At 42.8% G+C, this 23,372-nt stretch overlaps 1 protein-coding gene across 3 annotated transcripts in view; it reads right to left on the bottom strand.

Moving 5' to 3' along the window:
- LOC128083356 (sphingosine-1-phosphate transporter SPNS2-like) overlaps positions 1–23,372 on the bottom strand; it is a 121,376-nt gene that overhangs the window by 55,430 nt on the left and 42,574 nt on the right. For all 3 annotated transcript variants that reach the window (XR_008208039.1, XR_008208040.1, XM_052688490.1), the window contains exon 3: positions 11,168–11,304. Coding sequence is in view for 1 of the 3 variants with exons in the window: in XM_052688490.1 (XP_052544450.1) it covers positions 11,168–11,304 (137 nt within the window). In the remaining 2 variants the exon portion in view is untranslated. The remainder of the gene's footprint in view (positions 1–11,167; positions 11,305–23,372) is intronic.

Here is a 23,372-nt window from a genome sequence, read left to right as displayed (position 1 = left end):
GATGAAGGTTCATCAAAGCTCTGTAAAATAGCTTTTAGATACAGTAATAAAGGTCCTCAAGGTTTTTCCAAACACACTTGATTTCAAGAGTATACACTATCTCGGGTTCAAGTCAAAATTGTTCTTGAGACTTTTCTATTTTCTCCTTGAATGACACCTACTTCAGCCATCTACTTGCTGCAGTAGGGACCCTCCAGTACTTGCAAGTCTGACACTGAAAGCCCTGGCACCTCTGCATATTTCAAAGTTTGACCAAGCAGTTTAACACCAGTGTAAAGGATGATACTCATTATACAGCATATTGGACAGAGAACAGTAATAGCAGAGCACAGCTCCTGAGGATTGATGCCATTTTAGCAAAGGTAAGCTGTCCGCATCCATGGGGATTAGCTTCCAAAGCAGATCTGATTCTTTCACAGCATGAAGTGTCAAACACTTCAAAACTTCAGCTCATTTTAGATACACCCAGCAGTCCATCAATTCTCAGCTCTGTGCACCTTACCTTTGAACAACTTCCTATCGTGAAAACTCAGCTGGTGCTCAGAGTCCACAAGGAGGACAGCAGACACTCCAGCAAGGAGAAAGAGAGCTGAATACATATTTAAATATAGAACTGCAAGGGGAATGAAGCAAAGTCCACTCACCTTTTGTTGTTGTTGTTGTTTTAACTGTCTCTGGTATTTGTTAATGGCTTCACTTCTCCCAGGCGGCCTGTTCAGGCACGCTTAATTGAATGTGGAGAGTTTTATTTGGAAATGTACTTGAGATGCTGGCTGATTAAAGTGTCCTTATTTTATGAATTTATATTATTATTTAGCATGTAAAAATAAAGACTGTAAGATATTCCATTTTCCCTTCTCTTACCCTGCAATCAGGAAGTGAAGTGTTTAACAACTGGATACCTACAGGTAGGCTCTAAAGTGAAGCACCTAATTAAGCACCCTGGAGAAAAACAAAAACAAAACCACCCTGGAAGTAGCAAGACTCCCACAGTGCTTCCCAGAGCCAGCAGGGAGCTGCCACGTGTTCCATGGATATAAAAATCAGGGCCAAGATTTTCTTTGTTAATTACAAAGTTTGAGCATGAAATTTCCCTTCCTGCATTAAAATTGCAGTCTGTGAAATCCAACTGTCCATTACTGCCCTCCCTTCAGACTTGTGGCAGTCCTGAAAGACTTTTCTGTAACTTTCCAGGTAGGAAAAAAATAAAAAGAGTAAGCTTGAATCCCATTCTCTATCCAATTAAGTAATGTAATTACAAGATACTGGGTGATGAAGCATCGCTGCCAGGTTCTGACAATAGCCTCAGTAAAGACAAAGCTGGATTTCAGCTTACTAATTGGAAGCCTTTTCATCTGCTTGACCTGCCTCAAATGTAAAAACATTACATGACACTCAAATGTTGGGATTTGTGTTCTTCTCAATTAAGTTTCTTGGTCATTAATACTGCGTTTAAGATAGAAGCCTGGAATGTGTTTGGAAGGAATGTAACAGATCAGCTTGCTAGAGCACTAGAACACCAGCCAGCGGCGTGCTGCATGCACAGCTTCCTATAAAGCAGACCTCAAAGAAAAGGGTTGATATTTTCAAAGAAATCACAGGCATCATAAAGAGCCCCGTGCTGTCAGTGCTAGCTTGAACACTGACTTAGAGCACTTCTTTTCATCCTTCTGGGTCTGCTGTCAGACATAAAAAGAGGAGCCTGTAACATTTCAGATGGCTGAACAGTGGCCATTTATCCATCTTACAAAACCACTGCACGCAGACTGGCCAGAATACATCTTCTAATACTCTTCCCCCAGGAAGCTTCAGCAGTCCTGGGTCAGAAGCAAACTGCTACTTTTTGTCCCAGAACTGTGGGGTGAGACACACTAAAGAGGCACTTGCAGCAAATATCTCTGGCATTAGCCATTATCACCATGCACCTTGGGTTTGCAACAGTGGAAAAGATGCAAGGCTCTCGAGACACACATTTTCCCATATCAGCAGCTGGAATATCATCCGGAATACACAAAACTAAAGATATTCACAAGCAGCAGGAGCTGCCACAGGATGACTCACAAGCAAAGACTGAATCCAGGCAATCCAGCTCTAAACAAACACCCGGATTTTCAGAACAGTAAGTTTGGGGCATTGGAACATAACTAACAACATCTTTGCCCTCAGTGACACCTCCACAAACTTTAGAGCTCTAACCACATTAGCCTGGTGGGCTGTTTGGGCTCAAAGACACTTTGTCTTTGGTTTGGATCAGTTTTTAAGTAGAAATTTAGTCAAATTCAACAGAGGTCTGATTCTTGGGGAGCAGACCACCACGTTCCTCTCCCTGAGACAACTGCAGAAACTACAGTTTTTCAGCACTCTTTGAAATAAGCATCATTCAACTGACTGAGCCACCACCCATGGGTGTTGTGTTTAACTCATGTATTTTCAAGAGTAGAATGATTTTTGATAAGTCAATAAAGGATATATTGCGATGCAATAACTCGAGGCTTAAATCAAATTAGCTCAAACGAAGTTGCAGCCCCAGCACTTTTACCTGTACTGTTTGTGGCACTGACTCATAGCACATTTTACTTTGCACACGATGAAAGTTTAATACCCAGCAAGGCAAACCTCGTAGGCAACTTTGCTGAAAAACCACTGGAATCATTCCAAACTCTGTAGAGAATTTTAGTTCTTGCTTTCTTTTTTCACACACCTCCCTGGCTTGCTGACTCAATCGAGATCCGGAAGCACAAAACACTGTGAGAAGGGCTGACCTTCCAATAGTTTGGACTACATCTGAGATCTCATTTATAGCATCAGATTTCCAGAGAGAAGAATTTCTTCTATTCCTTTTCTTCTTATTCACCATCTTTGAAAGGTTGTTGCATTGCTTCTTGAAGCATTATCAGTTGGCAAGGTTTTGTCATATCGTAGCTTCATTTCATTCCCTAAAGCAAGCCTATTTGACAAAATGACAATCCTATTTAACTATATTAAATGCATCTGTATGTTATGTCACTGCCTTCTCATGAGACTGCATCAGTGGCACTCAGACATGATGATCAGCACCATTCCTGGGGATTTCCCACTCAAAACCAATTACATGGCTCTGAGATTAGTAGTCTAATTCATTGCTATCTGAATTGCAAATCCAGTGTTTTGTGTGGCATTCAAAAGTCACGCATTTCAAAAGATAGCCAACGCTTCAAAAGACTGACTGAGCACCTGGTGGTTGTCTCACCCTGTTGGGCAGCTCCCCTCCACCATGCTGCTCCCCTCTGCCCCTCCTCAAAGAAAGAAGGGAAGAAAATAGGATGGAAAGGGCTCAAGTGTTGAGATAAGGACAGGGGGATCGCTCATTACTTACTGTCACAAGCAGAACAGACTCAGTATAGAGAGATTAATATAAGTAATATAATGTCCTCTTTTCAGCCTTGATACATGACCCAGGAGCCACTGGTCTTGTGGACCACTGAAGAATCACTTATGTTTCCTATAGGAAACATAAGTGATTCCGTAGGCAATGAAGAGCTCAGCCAAAACAAAGGCCCAAACCCATTCATTTGCATTGGAATACAAGCTAAAACAGCTGAACAACACTTTCTCTCTCTTCTGCATCCTGTTTTTGAGGACAATATGCACAAGTTTCAAGACTCACCAAGGTCCTGGTAATAGAAAGACTGGTTTTGTTTCCAGGCCTCCTAATGAGCTAAAACTGGATTGAATTAATTGTTTTCTTTGTCTGTGAGACATCATTAATCAAACTCTCCTGCAGCATCATGCTTCTCTCCAAGTCAAAAGCTTAAAGAACACAAGCCATAAACTGCCTCATTTACAACCACACTAAGTGCATGTCAGCTTACATCCTTAACCAAACAGTAACATTTCCCCAGACTCATATTTGAACACTCCAGTGAAGAAAGAGAGGATGTATTCCACCCTACCAATGTGGCATCATCTCCATACTCTCAATACTCCATTTTCTGGGAAGTCTGTTTCCAAATAAGCATGTACAAGCAAGTACAGCATGCAATGTGCTGCACTGCATCAGGAATGGTTGTGTTGCTCAGGTCACAACTGCTGCTACAAGAATTCTGCTAAACTGGGATGAAATTTTATAATTCCTTCCTCTCTATTTCAAGACCTGCTTGGAAGTTTTCATCCAGCATTATTTTGTTTTCAGTCTACTTAAGGAACATTTTTACTGGGATTTAGAATAAGGCTGATCTTGAGCTGCTGTAATAATTATTTACAAAGCATAAAAGCATAATACAGAAGCATTACGGAGACTTTCCAAAAGACAGAGTTAAAGCAGCAAGACATCCTTTTTGTGCTTCACCAGCATGCTCTGGGGTCAGGCCTCTGCTGTAGGCTGTACACATGAACTGCCAACACAAGAAGGAATGTTTCCAAGATACACACAGCCTGGCAATGAAATAAATATGCCCTCTTCCCTCTGCCTCCACTGCAAATAACTGATCGAGGTGAGATATCCACAATAAAAGCAGGCAGGATAGAAGTTGCAAGCTTCCATCATTGCTCCAAATCATTGCTCCAAATCTATTAATGGGCAGAGCAGCTGAACCCTCCTACTGTCCAACCTGAAGTAAATTCAGCTTGCTTCATGAAAATGAGACAAAGCTGTAAAGGTCTTTAGCCTGTAAAGAACTTTCATGCCTGTACCACAGTCTCCAGCTGGTGTCTCTAAGCATCTTTCTGATCCAATCAATCAGCATCAGATGGAAGCATATTGATTCAAAAAGATGTAAGGTCTGACTCAATTCCCACAAGGACACAGAAAAGGCTCCCACAGATTTCCAAAGGAAGAGCTGAATCGGAGCAACAATCACAGGTCCTGTGATAATGATTTCAATATTTTCTGATAACCTAGATAACAAAAAAAATTCTCTGAAAAAGGCATGAGCAATTATCAGGAGCCCTCACAGAGACCCACTGCAAATTAGGTTTTGCCTCGAGCCCATTTCTTGATTCTCTCCCAGCACAAACCTCTGTCCACCTGCTCCAGAAAACGCCTGAGCTCCAAGGAGCAATTCTGACATTTCACTGCCTTCACTTTAATGAACAGAAGCCTGTGCAGCAGGATGCATCAGTTCAGGTGAGTTACAATGCTGAACAACATAAACAGGACAAGAAAGAAAGAGACTAGGGACAAAAACACGACAATAATCCTACACACACTTTATCTGAGCAAGCTGCACCTACTGCATCCATATAAATCTTATCTCACCTCTTCTGTCCCAGGTCAGCAAAATCAGAAGGGCCCATGATTCAAGAGCTCAAATCATTGCACTTATTTGGGCAAAATATTTCTTCTTACATGAAAACAGTTTCCTAAGCAGCATTTGATTCAGCTGTGTTGAAGATGCTAGCAGACTTAACAGATATCCAGAACACCTGAATAAAATACAGCCAACAATTCACTCTCAAAGGCATAAGAAATAAAGTATTCTTTTCCTCTAATCAATCACACTGAATCCATATGAGAAAATGCAAGGGAATAAAAGAGTGCTGTTAGGTAGGAAGGAGTTGGAAAGTGATGCAGACTCAGTTCCTTCAGACCTTCTTTCTGCAGTGAAGCCTTCGTGCAGATCAGTGAAGAGAGCCCTTCTCTTTTCCCTCTTTGGAGACCTTGGACCCACCTCACCTCAGCACTGCACCCCTCCTCTGCTGGGACCCACTGACCCTGGTCCACAGCAAAGTGGTTCTGCAAAAGGAAGGGCTGTAGAGATCGCTGCATCTCATCTCAACAGAGCAGAGGCAAAGCAAGGCAGAGTTGCAGCACTGTGCACACGGCTGTAACAGCAGCTCTTAGCAATTTGAGCACTGACACACTGACAGTTAGAACAGCAATGCTCCTGTAGCATATTACCCATCCTAATCTCTTCATCTGTGATTAGAAATTACACAGAGGACTATATTTTTCCTGAGCACTCTGGTAAAAGGGCAGGCATGCAGAAACCCAAATGTCAATAGTTTATGCTCATCTGTTGGGCTTCAGTGCCACATTAAGGTGTGGCAAAATACACCAGAGGCAACTAACAGCCTTTGTCCATTAGCATCCTGTATCAGCTTCAGCACAGATTTCTCTAATAGCCACATGAATGGTTAAGAATTGCAAGTGAGGGATAGGACTGAGTGGATATACAGCAGACTTCACAGTGGTGCTTGGAGAATCTATTTGGCTTTCTTTGTAGAAGAGATTTCCCTCTAACACAGTGGGATGAAACAACAAGTTATAAGCATTCCAGCAATTCATGGTGACTACAAGGTAACACTCAGTACCTTCCTTACATACAAAAAAGATAGCTAAAGGCTTTTAGTTTTGTTTGCTTCTGTTTTTCAAGCTTATGCAGTAGAAGTAAGGGAACAGAAGCTGTGTGTTTCATAAATTAATTTCTTCCAGAGCACATTTTTGCTTGGAGTGAATGCTGGGCAGTAAGGGTGGGGGGCTGGTTTATGTTTACATTTTTTAAAATTAGCTCAGCAAACCATTTGATCCATAGTGCACATAATTTGCTGCTTCTCTTCCTGCACTCCTTGAAAGACAAGCTCTGCCAATAAATATAGATCTGGAAAGTCTGAAACACAAGGCTTCAGAAGCACTGCTGGCTAACTGGAATTCCATACTGGGCTATTTGCTTCCTCTTTTAGAGATAAATCAAAAGAAGAGGAAAAGAGGAAACCAGCAGTAGACATACCTATCCTGGGTAGTTTGCAGGGGGTACAATAGGAAGGCTGTGTCTTGTCAGCTATCTCAACATCCAAACAGAAATATTTACCAAGGAACTGAAGGATTCAACAGCACATTTACCTTATCATTCTCTGCTTTTTCATTTCCAAACTTGTTCCCATCTGCAGTTCTGCTGTCTCCTAGTAAACCCACATTACCACAGCCTGGTCTTGTTGATTATTAGGTATGCTTGTTCTCCCAACCTAGTGGAGCCAAACTACTTAGCAGAGCACTTTGCTCACCCGTTAAATAGTACTGCTTTATGCTGAAGTATCTTTACTCAAGACATTCACGTGGGAAACAGCAGTACTTCCCAAGGCTGGGAGAGCAGTCTGCAGTTTTCTACCTTTGAGCTCTTTCTTGCTTTAAGAAGCTGCTGTCTGCCTGCGAAGGAGAAGGCTGCTGATCTCTCAGAACTCTGTGCTTTGAGGGGCAGAAAGGTTAGCACCAAGAACAAGGTTTAATCCAAGGCAGATTTCTGGCGAAAGAATTCAACAGTCAGAACAGTAGCACTGTGACCAATAGATGTGGATATCCACGCAGCCTCATACTCCAGATAGCCAAATGGCCTCGTGTGAAGCTGTTCAGAACAAGAGAAATCATGCAACTGGGTCTGTGTGTTTTTCCCAGCGACATCCTGGGCTATAAAGCAGCTCAAGATGATCAGCCATAACACAGGCAATTGGACATTATGCTCATCCAAATGCTATCTGGAGAAAAAGCCGATCGCTCACTAAAAGCAGAGTTCATTTTGATACAGAAGGAGACAGACCAATATTTAGCTTTTCTGCATCCGGAAATGCATCTCAGTGAAGCAACTCCATGAAGGCTGTTGTTGTACACCCAGTGTATTTCTTTGTGCTGTGGCTCTTTTCCTGATTTATTATAGAGCACGAACCACAAATCCCAAAGTGCTTGCCAAAAACCAGATGCGTGCCAGGAGCCACAAACTACAACAAAAATGGTTTTGCAGGTGAAAGTACCAACATTTGTATACATGCAGGCGGAGAACTAATTAATAGAAATGCATTAAGTAAGTTCTAAGCAGGTGTTAGTACTTACAAACTACAAATTAAGATAAATGGATATTTTATGGAAATGTTTATGAATTGAGTTAATCTAGAGATCTTTCTAAATGTGCACTAATTTAAAATAATTTTGAATTCATGAACAAACTTGCTAATGACTTTTTATACAACCTTTCATTTAGGAAGTGCTAAATTGTGTTATGGAGGAGTACAAGTGTCAGAGTGCAGGAAGATTCTTCTTGCTGTTCTGCAGTGAGGTGGGACGCCAATGCAAACTGTCAAATCACAGAATGTACCAGAACAAATATGAATTTCCCCATATCACCCCAGCCATGTTACTTCTGATGATTTTTCTTTTGGTACACAAGGAATCAGTGCACTGTTGTTTTCAATAACCACCATCTCCTATATACTCTGGAACTATCTCTACATTTTAGACTGATTTTTTTCTTTCTATGAAGGCCTGTTATCTGGTGGAGGCTGAGATTCATTCTTCAATCATTTGACGTTCATTAGTCCTATTAAAGTGCCAAGATCCTCAGTAACAAATAATGAAGGATATTTAATAAGTGGTTACAAAGCTTAAAGCAGTGCTCCCCAGCAAATACACATCTACGTAACATTCAGAGCCAATCTGATGTTTTATCTGACAGCATTCAGTCACTATCTTCTTAATCCAAACAATATGAAATAGCATTTCAATAGAAGCCCAGATAAGGTATTTCATTGAGTTCCATTCCTTTTCTTCAGATCAAAAGATACCTCTGAGGTAGTTTCTCTTCCCATGTTCTTTTCTTGTCATGTGGGCATTTCTTTATTGCACAATTTGACAGATATGAATGAAAATATCCTTTTCTGTGTGCTTGTTTCCACAACAAATGAGAAATAATCTGAATCTTCCCTCACACTGTGGCATTTTGATCGCTTTCCTTTACATGTGCAAATGACATCCAGGAACTAATCAACACACTGTCAGAAGCTCTTACAGTTTGTGGGCTTTCAGTGTCCGCCAGAACTGTAGCTGCTTTCTGCCTCTGTTAAGCTGCCTCCTTCCATCTACCCTCCAAATCTGCACTCTGTGGATGTGTGCTCTATTAATTACACAGACAGCATTCACAGGGCACTACACATTCTCAAAACTTGAAGAAAGGCAATCCCTGAAGATACAGTTTGCTGTTTCTATTGAATGACTGTCATTTCTTGCCTCTTTCTGTATTTCTGTTGTCACTGCATAAAGGAGTTTTCTGTACAGTGTTCTGTGGGCTCAGCCTGAGCCAGCTTGCTCTTTCTAACCAGGCTTTCCATGCTGACTTGGATTGAACACACATCTGCTGACAGTAGCCTCACTACTACTTTTATTTGCATCAACAGGTTTTTTTTTTCATATTTCAGCTCATAGCATTTTCCCCTGCCAAACATACATACTATCTTAAAAAAATGTTGAGAGAAAAGCTATTGTTTCACTCCTTAAATGATTTCTTAGAAGGCAAAGATCAGGAAAAGTGCCTAGTTAGCCATTGCACAAAGAAAAAGATTGCATCACCTTTTCTTTTCTTCACACAAGTTTCAGGAATTCACCTTCTTCAGTGTGGCATGCCTTCCCAGTTAGTGACCAGACCTCCAATAAAGATACTGAGGTGGGAGGGATGCTGTGTGAGGCTGGGATTATGCTTATCACCTCGTTCATCTGCTGCAGCCACTGGGTGGAGAACATCATACAGCAGCTGCAAAATATATCATGATATCCTGGACTCGATAGCAAGGAGTTGGGATTGGGATCTCTGGTTTAATGCAAAATTACTCTGGAAGAGCTGAGGATTGTGGGGGACTTTTCTAGATATTGGCAGTTTGTTTCCAAGGTTGTAGTTTGGGTCCAGAGTTAGTGCTCATGTAAATACAGGAGAAATTAACAGGCTGGGCCATTCTGACCTTGTCTTTTTTTGACCTCCAAAAAACTGGAATCCAGATTTCAAACACAGTCCAGTTTTATATGCATTACTTTCGTAGGCTACAAATACGACATTTTCATGCTGATCTCCTGATTACTAACGAGCTCATGCATCAGTCTTTGAACTGCTTTAGCTAGAAAGCCCCAAATCCTTCAACTAAAAATCTCTGAAAATACAGATGACATTGGTCCACTTCCAGTACCTCGTGTCTACTCCTCTGCCATCTGTAACTACAGAACTGGATCCATTACGGAGAGACTGCTGAGAACCTGAGCATGAATGCATGTTTGTAACCTGAGAAGTGCAGCTGATTTTTTCAAAAAGCACTTGCCTCTCCTTTGGGCTACAATCACAGCTAAATTTGCAGAACGTTATGAAAAGAAAGTTTATAAAAAAACCAGAATGTAAAAATGTGCTTCATTTTTGCTAGGAGATGGTCTTTCTCTAGAAAGGGTTCTTCTTGGATAATTATAAACCAGAACCATCTATTGGAGTTAAAGGCTTCTACATTTGGCCATGGACATATTTGATTTAGAAATTTAGCAGCTATCTGACATGAAAGCCAGACAAACACTTGAGTGCCACTGCCTGTTTTAGGTAGAAATTTTCTGTTTTTAGAAACTACAGAGCATGTGTGTGGGCAGGAGAGAGCAGGGAGGAGAGGCTTAGGATGTCTTTCTTTAGGCGTGACCCAAATGCTACAATCTGTGGAACGCAGCTGGGCAGAAGGAGAGAGGAAGGTCCCTGCCTCCCTTGGGGAAATCGCTCTGGTGACACCAGGAGCTGATTTGTCTCTCCAGGAATGTTGCCATCCGCAACTCAACCATCTCTATAATATGATTTTAAAAGGGGATGTTCTTCCTCAGAAAATGCCAGATAACTGTTTCTTCCAAGAGCCTCTGACAGGCAAGGAAATTAGCACAATGAGGAGTCTTCAGAATGGAGTACTGCGGCTGTCCTGAAAACAGGTGAGGGATGCTGTGCACAGCCTGTCAGTCCCACCATCAGCTCCCCAGACATATCCATCAGTTAGCATAAAAGGAGCTAAAATTCTGGTTAATCTCCATGCTGTCATCCACCCCTACTCTCTTTGATGGAAAGCAATCAAACTGGATGCATTTTGTCATGCCACATACCATAAGCAGAGTTCCCAACTAACTCCAGTGACTTCTGTTGTGATACCAGAAGGCATTTTTTTCAACTCAGTTTTAATAGCCTTTTAAAGCTTCTTTAGGATCTCCCTGAAAGCAAAGCCCTTACGTCAACGGAAAGTGTTGCTTCACCATGCTTCACCTGTTATTTTTATGGATATTTTTAAGACCAAAGATTTCACAGTTCAGTCACACAGATCGACTCGACCCCCAGGAAGTCAGATAACACACGGCGTGTTTCTAGGAGCACGTTGGCCAGCATTCAGAGCACTCTGCTAAGTGCCTTTGTAAAGATCTTACCTGCTCAGTGATGAAGGAGCTTGAAAAAGTGACAGCTGACCAAAAGAAGATCCCACAGCTGAGAATGATCTTTCTGTTGAAACGGTCACCAAGGTAACCAAAGATAGGCGCTGCCACCATGAAGCTACAGATGAAAACTGCAAAGGAAAGAAAAAGGAAAGAACCATTTAATAAACACAAGGCCAAGAACACGAAAACTAATTCTCTGCAAACCAAATCCTCCAGAGAGCAGTTCCATTTAATTGGATGTGCTGCAGCCCTGGCTTACAAAGTTAGGCAGTCTGACAGGACCGCAGCAATTGGTGTTTCCTTAATCAAACAGTTTTTTTCATTCCCAGAGAAACTTCAGAGCAGTGAACTTGTGCTACATCTGAAAGCATGAACAAAACCAGGGCAGAATAAATGAAGAGCTTCTGCTCAAACATCACTGAGAAGGTGAAGCGAAGGCTGGAAGGAGTTTCAAACAGAAAGCAAGCCAAAGGCTCCTTGTTGGCTCCTGCAGCAGAAGGAGAGAAACAGTCCACAAAAACTGAAGATCTTTAATCTGTTCTATCATTTTATGGCAACTGTTAATATTACTGAGGCACCAGCCCTGCAGTCAGACAGAAAACTCCAGTCTCCTTATTCACCAGCACTGAACTTGTACTTAAACCCACCGCTTAGTAACTATTTCACTGACAGAAATAGCTCACAAACAGCCAGGGATGTCCAGCTGAAAGGGCAAGTTTCCCTTTCCCCCACGCCTCCCCTCAAAACCACAAAGCATTAACTGAAAACCTTTTGGCATGCAGGAAAGAGCCTCCTGGTAGAATATCCTCTGTAAAATCTCCTTGACTTCTTGTTCACTCCTCCAGCCAACACCAAACCGCCTGTTTAGTGACACCACAGAAACACCCAAAACAAAGCACTCTCAACACACCTACAGTTAATTGGAAACTTTGCATGAATTGTCAGATCTTAAGCTGATTTCATGTCTGCCCACGTTAGAGATTCGGATGAATGTAACTACGCTGCTTTTCCTGCTGTTCGGTTACTCCAGGATAAATTTTAGCTTTCTGGGTTTGGTGAACCCAAGCGGGTGGGACATGGATACCTGGAGACCCTCCTTTGGTCAGAGAGTTTGGGCTCATGTTGGGCTGTTCCACTTCTGCCACTGCCCAACATTAGCCATCTAATTCATTAGCTGTTAAAGGGTGGGAGGAAATAAGAAAAGAAAGGGCAAGAGGAGGCTGCACACTCCCTCAACTGGAACGTATGTATAAAATCAAAGTAGTCACAAGTAATGAATTTTTCATAGATAGCGATGCATGAAAGCCCAGGAACATGCAGAATGCTAAACTATGATATGATCTACATCTCTTCTTTTTTAATATATGAAGAAGTCAAAGCTGCTTTACAAATTATATCCATCCATTTGCATATATTTTGTGAAGCACACAATTGTTGCACATCAGCTTTGCACTGTGATGTTTATAGTGGGAATTACAGGGGTTTTTTTGTTTTGTTTTGTTTTTTTACATTTACAATTAAATAAACAAATAGAGACATGAAGATACCAGAAAGAAGGATGTGCAGCACTCTGTCACACCCATTTCAGCTGTATTGCTGCAGACAGTCTCGCTGTTTAGCTGGCACAAACTCTGGCTCACAAACCTCAGCCCTGCGAGGCTCTAATTGCACTGGCCCCAGTCCAGTCAGGCACTTCAGCACATGCTTATATTAAGCACTTTAGAGTCGTACGCTGTGATTAAATGCTTTCCTGAGTGAACACCAATGTGCTCGACACCTTGCAGAGCTGGTGCAGCAACTGGCACAGTGTGACTGCTTGCTGGGGATGAAGGGCAGAAAATGACTGTCTCTGCCCATCGCAGTTTGACTTTGACCTTGGAGGGATGCTGGAATTCATTCCTCTCACAATCAGATATCGTGCCATTTGTATGATGTAAAAAGACATAAAGCTAAAAGAGCTTCCAAGGGAAAATTAGAAACATTCAAGTCAGCATCCGAACATTTCAAATACCGAATAACCCGATTAATTCAGATTGGAGACATAGTGGGGATGATTCAAAATTCACATCGATCAGTGGGACTGTGAGCTTCGGCGACCTCTGGATGATAAATGCAAAGTCTAATTCTGGATTTGGACAAAAGTAGGAAAAAAACACGAATGTCCTCCTTCCAATAAACTGAGAAAAGTTCATCCAGGGCCTCTCCAACAAATTACATCCTGCTTTTACTCAGCTCTCTTTGGAGAATTTATTTTTGGAAGGTTCTGTTCCGGAGAGCCAGGAGCTTTGTCACCAGTGAACAGCCAACTTGACAGCTCCACAAGGTGTAAAACGAAGGGACAACAGAACCTAATAAATAACAGATAGTAGAACACAGCTGTCATAATAATAAATGCAATTGAGATCACAGTATTTATGACCCAAATATGCATCAAAACATTGATTGATTCAAATAAATGCAGAAAATGATGGCTGTGTGATCTGTCAAAAGGATTTGCCTGTTATAGGCATTTCCCATGAATCAATTTTTGCAATTACTCCTGCAGATGACAGATGAGATTCCTGATGGCCAGACACAGGCTCTACAACAAACAAGAAGTCAGTCTGTACTCCTACAGCCCGGGATGGCTGAGCTGAGGTGAGTGGATCAGGGCATGTTACCAGGTGGGATGGAAAGCTGAGTAACTCTAGGCCAGAACTCTGAGGTTCTCTGAGAACCAAACACTGTGAAGCAGAGATCTTATCTGGAAGACAGAAAATTGCCTGTGTGTTCAGCTGGGAAGAGGGGCAGCAGAAACTAGATTAATTTGCAGAGAAAGGAGGCCGCAGCATAATGCAGAGGGATGTGTTCCAGTAAAGCAGCCTGGCATGTGTGCCAGCTTCATCCTAGCTAGCTCCTATGCCCTCCTCATCAGCATTTTGTGCTCTTTGTACTCACGGACTCCCAATTAGTACCCAAGTGACACTACCACAGCTGCCACAAATCCTTTACATAAGTAGTGAGCTATGACAGGAGCTGGCATTTCATTTGCCTCTTCCTAATCAACAGCTCCTCTTCCACTTACACTTACAGCCCTCTTAGAATATTACCAACTCTTGAAGAGACATATAGTGCAAGCCAGGGCAATTAAAAATCCACTGGGATTTGGGATGAGCTCCTGAGGAAGAAGGGATTGCATTTAGAGCAGCCATGGGCAGACAGAGCTACATCAGTCACCATTATGTGTGCCGTACTGCTAATTTCTCTTGGTAAATGATGTCCAGCTGTGCCAGCTAACGTGGCTCAGTCCCAGCACTGGGTGCAGCCCAGATACATTTCTGCAGAAGCAAATTATCGTGTGAGCAATGGATGAATAAATAGACACGTAATGAATGCCATCCCAGGAGGGAGGTTCTGTTAAGTACAGGTATTCTCTAAAGGAGATCATACTCGTCCTTATGCCTCCTTTGTGGCTTAGCCACTAAACTGCCGACTGCGGTGAGAATGCAGGAAGAGTATAATTGCCCAAACAGGATGGCTTAGTGTCTATTTCTGCCTCTGAATGCTTGTCCCACCCTGTACAGGTGCACGGGAACCTTCAAAGCCAGCACTGCCCAGCTTTACTGTGCATGATTGGAATTACAAAAATTTGTGGCATCCAAAAAAAAATTCACCTTATATTCCCTTCCCTCTCTTCTGCCCAAACACACCAGAGAAAGAAAGCATCCTCCCCTGCATCTATGGCCCACATTTCTCCTCTTTCTCCTCCAAATAAATATTTGCCAGCTTCACTCTACAACTGTCCCTGTACTGGCACTGACCCATCAGCTTTCCACCCTTTCATTCCTAAGGTGTTGCTGCCTCTCTCCCCATTGCTCTTTTCCTACACTGGCTGATCAGCCCTTTGTGTCTCAGAGCATGGCTTCTCTTGCCAACAGCTCATCCATTTGGTGTAGCCAAGAGGGAACAGAGGCACTGATGTGGGCACATGCAGAGGCTGCATTTTCTGTTACTGGAAGGTTAAAAACAGCACTGCCATCTCCCAGAAAAGATCCCTTCTTTCAACATTATTTCAATTACACAGGATTCATTTTTTTCTATCAGGAAAAATGTTAGAAAGGTTTAGGTTAGGGTAAAAATAGCTTGCTTGCTCTATGCAGGGATGCTCAATAAGAATAGTGGCTATCTTTCAGCTCTGAGTCAGCACAGAACCATATATCCAATGTCTAATTGAGTGCTGACAATGTGTTTGGCTCTGTGGAAGGCAAACTCAGACAGCCTGTGCCTCAGGGGCCTAGCAATCCATCAGACACAGCACAGAACCATGCGTTGGGAGGTCATTAATATTTTCCTAACAACAAACTTCCAAACAACGAGAATACCCAAACACCCAGCTCTTGGATGGGATAACTGACAGGTGTGCAAGCTCAGCCCTGCTCTTCCTGCAGGAGACCTTGTCCTGCTGGGATCTGCTGGAGCCATTTCTACAGCAGGGGCTTTTGAACCTGAGAGCTCAGACACAACACGGTGATGTAAGGTAAAAGATTTCTGATTACAGGCTAATCCAAGGCCCTGGAAAACCTCAGCAACACGATTTAAAACGTTCATCCTTTGATAGAGGTGAATTCTTACAGCTGTTTGCACAAAGCTTCAGCCTTGAATCAGCACTGTCAAGCTCTACTATAGGTATGCTGTTCCATCACTCTCTCATGCATTTTTTTACCACATTTCAAATTCAGCAGCCAGCAGATGGATCACATTACTGCTTTTTGCCAAGTGCAAAACACACGAGCACTGGGTTCCAGACTACTGTGCAGACTAGAAGTTTCTGACAAGTGTAAGGAGCTTTGAAACACACCATCAGTTCCATATGTTGTGCAAAGCTGTCATATACTAACCGCGTAAAAGCCAGGAGCATTAGAAAAAAACAAGCTACAGAACATCAAATCATCTGGACTCACCTCCAAGTGTTTGTTTTGACACGGCCAAAAATGCTCTCCCAGAACAGAATGCTGCACAAGATCAAGCAGAGAACTTCACAAATGCTAACTTTTGTGTGCTGCTGTGCTCAGTAAATTGTTAAGAACAAAAGCAGTGCTTTAAAAGGTGTGAACCTGATTATGCACTTCTCTAATATCTCTGTTTGGCGGGACATTTTAGATTGTGTTTCCTTCACTGCAGATACCACTCATCAGTATTCCTCCTCCAGTGTACCCTGTGTTCTCTGTAGTATGTTGCACCACGAGGTGCCAGTTTTTCCCTAGAGTAGGCTGATAAAAAACATAAGTAACGTGTTTAGGGTGGATGTGTACAGTTAACATACGTGTTTACAGTGAGAAGGCAGCTGTACGATACCGCTCAGTTTGTGTGGCTGTGACAGGGTCAGAACCTGGTTACAAAAACACAGACGAGGTCTGAACACAGCTTTCCTGGCAAGTTCGTGCTTCACTCAACATCACACAAGCTGCTGCTCAGGGAGGGGCTCAGTGCTGATAATTCCACTCCTTTTCCTCACCGCAAAATCCAGATTCCTCCAGGAGTTAGCCCTCCTAATCCCAGCAAAGGATATCCTCAAAACTTGCTTTGTTCACCTCTGCCAACAACAATAATTGCTTCAGGGGGAATTGATGGGAAATGTACTCCGCAGTAAAAGAAAATCAGGTAAGAATAACCAGAAAAACAGGCCAGTAACACACTAGTAACCCCACAGCTCTGAGAGAAACTGTGCTGGGCAAAGAGCAACCACTGTCAAGTGAACAAATACAAGCAATAGCTGTCAGCACTGCCACATGTAGCACAGCACACCATTGATCCAGACAGCGGTATGTGATGCCACAGATGTGAGCAGTACTTTACTCTGTGCATTGGTGCATAAAGATCAATAAATATTTCTCTTCAGCCTCCAAAACCTAGACAACAGCTACAGGAATGAACTCCAATAAAGGTGAAGCTTAGAAAGGGAACCAGCACTTAAATGTGAGCACTGTGGCTCACAGGCTGCCAAAGGCTGGAGCCCTTTGGCCGCAGCCTGTGGTTCTGACATGAATAGACACAGAGATATTACCACCCAACTACAAATCAAAGCACTGAACATTCACTCAACAAATCCATCTGCAAGTACCTGTATAGAGAGAACCACTGCCATTCGGGTCGTCCAAAGAGAGTACTGCAAGAGCTGGTGGGAGGATAAAGCAAAGTTGGATCAGCAGCGAGGGGAGGTTACAGCTGCTGAACTGCCATGGCACCACAGCTGAAGGCAGCCTGCCCCATCCCTGGAGGTGTTCAAGGCCAGATTGGATTGAATGGGGAGGCTGGTGGCCCTGCACGTGGCAGCGGGTTGGAGATTCATGATCCTTGAGGTCCCTTCCAACCCGGCCATTCTGTGATTCGGTGATTCTACAGGCACGCCTAAGCAATTAACTCAGTAGCAGTCCTCACTTCTGTGGCCCATCACATATCAACACTCCCTGAAGACCAGCAGCAATCCTCCCGTCACTTAGGCCTCACAAAGACTGCTAACATGCTCCAAACAAGATTTGAGATCTGCACTGCAGAGGCGAGGAAAGAATGGAATTAGAAGCTAAGCTCTAAAACACTCCAACTTTTTCACATCTCTTTGGATTCCTTTCCAACATTATGTCAATTGAAAGTGCATTTAAAGATTTACCCTATTCACATCTAGAACACAGTTGAAGCAATTAATTAGAAGGTGACTTGTAGTCATTATTTCACAACCATTTTCCATATCCGCCGCGGATTCTCTTTCATGCTGCACCTCAAAATTCCTGTCTGAGTGTGGGAGTGGAAAACACTTTTCACATGCATTTTACACATGCATTTTACTCCCTGGATGTCCAGTAAGTTTACCTGGTGCAAGAGTTAACTTGGTACTAGATTAAATTTCGAGCAGCTCTATGCAGGCAATGTAATTTAAAAAGAAAAAAAAACCAAAAACTCCCCTGCTTCTCACTTAGGGAATTACAGTGAATACGTTAGCACTGTTTCAAAGGGATTAGGACAACCTGAACATCAGTACAGCAGCTGCTGCCTTAGAGGAGATGTGCCTCATAGCACCACTGCAGTCCAAAGGAAGGGCTCGGCTTCCTTGGTGCCTGGCACTGAGGGACCCCACAGGGAGCTGCTGCTGGGGGACACGCAGGTGCCGCCAACAGCCAGAAATGGCTTTTGCAATGAAATACAAGAAGTATTTGCTGGCATTCCTTCATTCTGTGGCTATGCAGAGCACTCGACTGGGGCATTAAAACTTGCATGTAAGAACATATGAGGACAAAAAGACACCACCTCTCCTCCTCAAAAATAACGTCACCTCTGGGTGAGTCCCATCCTGGTTCATGACCTGGTGACCTTAGAGAGGGGCAGGAACAGGAGGCTGTGGCAGTTTGTTTCCCTAGGCTGCGCCATGCAAAAGGTATGCAAACCTATTGCCTAAAACAGCATGAGATTGCTAAAATATAAAGGTAGCTGAAGATGAGATTCTTTGTCTGATTTTCATTTCCATACTGTGAGAAATGCAGTGATTAAATAAGCCAAGGCTACTGTTGCTTTGTATTCACTTGTTGTATATCTGCAAAATACTTCTAGTGCAGTTTGATTTAGACTCCAAGCCAAAGTTCGCTTGGTTCAATGGACACCAGAGCTGAGGTTTTTGTTTAGGTGTAACTGCTTACAAATCCCCAGTGCACCAGAGATCAGAACCTCTTTACCAGTAAACACATTCTAGTGCTTGTAACTTTACTGCAGCCCTATAACATAAAATTTTATTACTGGGAAAAGCACAGAAAACATAAAATAACTGTCAAGAGGACACAACAGGTTCTTTTACAGGAAAACATGAAGAAAACTAGAAAATAAACAACTGATTGGGGATATAGAAGAGATCTACATCCACAAATAGAAGGGAGTAGGACAAACTGAATTACCTCCTCCTTTAGAATGCTGGTCACATATTTAATATAAGTGGCAGCTACAAATTCAAATCAGAAGAGACCCTCCATGCAAAAAAGCTTAACTAAAAACTGGGGTGTTATTACAGGAGCTTATGGGAACAGAAAGTATAAGTTGTTTCAAAATAGAATTGGAGAAAGTCCAATCTGAGGGCCCAGAAAGTCCTCAACATCCAGTGGATAAGGCATACCAGGGAATTTAACCATTCCTTTCTGTTCTCTCCTTTTTGCTACTGATCATAACCAAAGACTGAATAATATAATAAAAGGTCCTTTGGGCTGAACTGGTAAAACTATTCCTACGTTATTTGATTAAAGTTAAAATACAAAAATTTGTATCATTTCTGCTGGCTTGCTTAGGTAATGTCTTATTACCGTGTTACTGAATTGCACCTAGAAAAACTTGTGAAAGCTTGAATGTGATTCACAAAGCTACATTTCTAGAATTACAAAGGACTCAGTCCTCACCCATTTCACTCTCAGGCTGAAGCAATGGAGCACCTCTTCAGCTAACAGAACCAGGGAAGCCTTGCAGTTTCCTTTCCATTTGACTTCACTGGCTCTGAACTTTGCAGGCTCACACAGAGGAGTGACAGACAAACGACTCATCTGCTCCCAGCTGCAGCCTCAGTGCTCATACAATACATGGCATGTGTTGGGCTGTCACTGAGCAGTCAGTGGCAGGAAGACCTCATTAATTTAGTTAGACAATTAGGATGGATTTGTATTTGTTCTGGTCAATCCTGATTTAGGTTTGAGATCCTAAAGGTAAGGAGGTTGGTCAATACTGTTGCATCACTGTGATATTACAAAGTGGTCATTTTACAAGTCTGGTTTGCCTCGACAAGACTAAAGCACATATACACAACCTCAGCTGCTGGTAGAGAAAGTCAGTCATTGCTCCAGGCACTCGAGAAGATCACTACATTTGAAAGAACAGCAGTTCTGGTTTTCTCTTTGAATGCAGTTTTTGAGGATGCTCTACACACACGCTGTCCAATGGAGATCTTCAGTCACCAAGGGAGCTCTGCCAGGGACCAGGGCTGCTCTCTGTCCAGCAGGAAGGGCTGTAGCCAGGGCTGGAGAGAGGTGCCCTGAGAAAGCACTGAAATGACCACAAAACCAAAGAACCCTTTTTTTATTCTACTCCCTTCCTCTTCTTGACATCTTTATTATGATGCCAGGCACACGCTACAACCACGGCCCTGCAGCTTTAGGAAACAAAGGTTAGCCTTTTCCTTCTGCAGGTGCAGAGCTCAGGGGCCATCAGGACAGCAAAGGTGGGGACCTGCAGAGAACTGAAAACTGGCCCTGGGGCAGGACCAGGTTCCTAAAGGCAGGAACACTTGTGTTCACCTTCGCCCACACAACCTTCACAACCACAGTGTGCACCAAGAAATAACAATCTAAAGACAATTATGCAAAATAATCTAAATCCCTCAATCCCCAAAATTTCTGTTAAGCACCATGAATCAGATTTAATTAGCAAGAAAATGCTTCAAATCTGTTATTCTCTTAATAGGAAGATGTATCATTTGTATCCGGTACAAAAAGAAATCATGTTATTTGTTTCCAGTTTGAGATGGAGAAGGAAGGCTCTTTTCATCCTGAACTGAGGCTTACCACCCCTTTTTACCACCAGACCATTAATCCTGTGTAAAGTTTTAACTTTAAATCATTAACCAGTGTGCAACAGGAGTCATTCTGCTGCCATGAAAAAACAGTCTTGCAAGAATGAAAGATGAGGAAAGAGAGAAGATGCACTGAAAGTACAATGTGCTTATTACTAATAAGTTCTTTGCTACATGTCATTTAAAGACAGCAGCAGCTTCCTATGAAAAACAATACAATAGGAAGTGCTTTCCCTTCTCTTTATTGGAGAATCAAGAACCTCTTATGCTATGGCACTGAAGTGTTCATCCAGTATACCCTTATCCCAGAGCTTTTTGTAAAGTTTCAAGTTTGTTAGAGTTTGTTTATAAAAGGAAATCCATAAATAAATGGCCAATGCTTTGCTAACCTCTACTGATGAGCTCTTAATGGCTGCTGGTTTTACTTACAAAGCTGGAGACAGCCTGTAATGACCCAACATACATAAATAGGCCATATGAACAGCTCGGGCACAGATGAGCTAACTCAATTACAGCCATAACAGGATAAAGGACCTGGGAAGGCTGCTGCTGATGTGTCTGCAAGCAGCCCCAGCTGAAGGAGCCTTGCAGCTGTTGCCTTCCAGCAAGGCTGTAAGCTCAGAGGGATTTTCCAGCTGCCAGCGTGAGGGCGATGATGCAGGTGGGGTGGGAGTGATGCTGAGTGGCAGAAGAAAGCCTGGTGGCAGCCTGGCAGACACACATCACTGCTCTGGGGTGTGTGGAAGGCACGGAGCCGTGCTGCTGCTCTCCCCGGGCAGCCAGAGGGGCCGATTGATTTTCTTTGTTGTCATTACAATAACGGTTCTGTAGGGAGCCGTTGGACCGTAGCTGTCTCGGCAAAATACATGCTCCCTTTTTGAAAGGAAAATAGCCATACTCTCATTTTAATTAAGTAATTGGCTATCAACCATCAGAGCACTGACAGCCTCATTACAAACATTTTCTGCTCTGGTCGGGATGAAAGGATGAAATCTGACTTTGCTTCAGTGCACTTATGCTCCTGGTTCAGCAGTACCACAGAAGTGCAGGGGCAGAGCACCGACATCTGGACAAGGAATCATATTCACAGCATGTGTTTGCACACAGGCAAATAAAAGCATGTCAGGGTTTGGTAGCAAGCTCCTGTCACACAGCTCTTCTGCAAAATGTTTACCTTCATATTCGATTCAAGCCATAATCTTCAGGAGTGCCTATTGCAGATCAGGAAAATGGTATGCTTTAAAGCCAACCTAACCTCAATAACTAAGAAAACTATCAGTCTCTGGGGCAGAAAATGGTGATTCATCTCTACGTCGTAAGCTAACTTCCTTCATGGTTCAGACCTTTCTAAACAGACTGGCCTTATGCTGTGTGCCTCTAGTTATCTGGAGGATGGCAAATATTTGCCAGATTAAGCTGAATTTTAGAAGATGAAAAGTATTATTCCTCAAGATGATATCTGAAATTATCTGATTTTTATTTACTTCCTGTTCTAAAATGCACCCTAGCACGGGGTACTGCTCTTAATATCTTCCCAGCTGCAGCTGTACACTAATTTACTTTTTTAGAAATAGAAATCTCTTTGGAATAGGAACGTGTCAAAATCTAGAGATAATGTGGATATAAAAGCAGTTGTGTCATTGCTTTTGTTTGATACTCATCTGGGAGCCTGGAACTGTCTTCCCTCAAAGTCCTTCCTCCGAATTTCTCCCCTCCCAGAGGCTTTAGCCTTTCACATGGACACATTTGTGCAGGGAGCACAAGTGTCTCAATACTGCCCTCCATACTTTTACTTCTGAAACACTGCTTGCTGGTCACAGAGGGAATTTCAGTATTTTTTTCCTGCTCAACTGCCTATTCTTTTCTGAGATGGCTGTAAAATACAGTGGTACCCAGTGCAATGACAGCTCTTGCTATGAATGTTACCAGTCAAAACTGCACTCATTTTCCAGAGGAACTTTCTGTAGCGCTGACTGGGGTTCAATTCACAGTAGAGCAGAAGAGAGATGTCTCCCTCAGATGGAATTTCAAGTTTTCTCCTTAACAGCAGCGTCCATCGCTTTGCCTCAGGCACCGGCAGCGAACCGAATGAGGAGTTCCCTAATGAAAGATCTTTCATGTAACCCCAGGAGACCACTTCATAGGAGCAGAAGAACAATGGCAACAGATCAGAAAGCCCAGCAGCCTTGTATCCTGCCTGTGACAGTGACAGCAATCAGATCCTTCTGAGGAAAGTACAAAAAACTCCTTTGCAGGCAGCTGCCTTACCCAGAGGCTGGCCTGAGCCCTCAGGTTTTCTTCCCTCTCAAAAATTCATTTAGAATATTACAAGAATGTGTTATCCCCATCAGGAGCTCACCTTTTAAGCTGTGGTCCTACCAACACTCCTGGTGGCACTCATTTCCAGGAGTTCACTGGTGTGTTCAGAGTGGTTTCCAGCAAACTGACCTATACTGACTGCTTCTGCATTAGGAAGAAAACATGAAATGCACAACTTGCCTTTTCAAGACATCCCTTCCTTTATACGTTCTTATGCTGCCTTGCTTATTTTTAAGACTGAGCAAATGAATAACACAGATTATCTTTAAAACTTCTCCTGTAAGAAGGAAAGTGAAGGCAGGC

The sequence above is a fragment of the Tympanuchus pallidicinctus genome, unplaced genomic scaffold, assembly GCF_026119805.1.
Source record: "Tympanuchus pallidicinctus isolate F22 unplaced genomic scaffold, pur_lepc_1.0 scaffold24, whole genome shotgun sequence".
NCBI classification, from domain to species: domain Eukaryota; kingdom Metazoa; phylum Chordata; class Aves; order Galliformes; family Phasianidae; genus Tympanuchus; species Tympanuchus pallidicinctus.
This window is presented reverse-complemented; position numbering and strand designations above follow the sequence as displayed.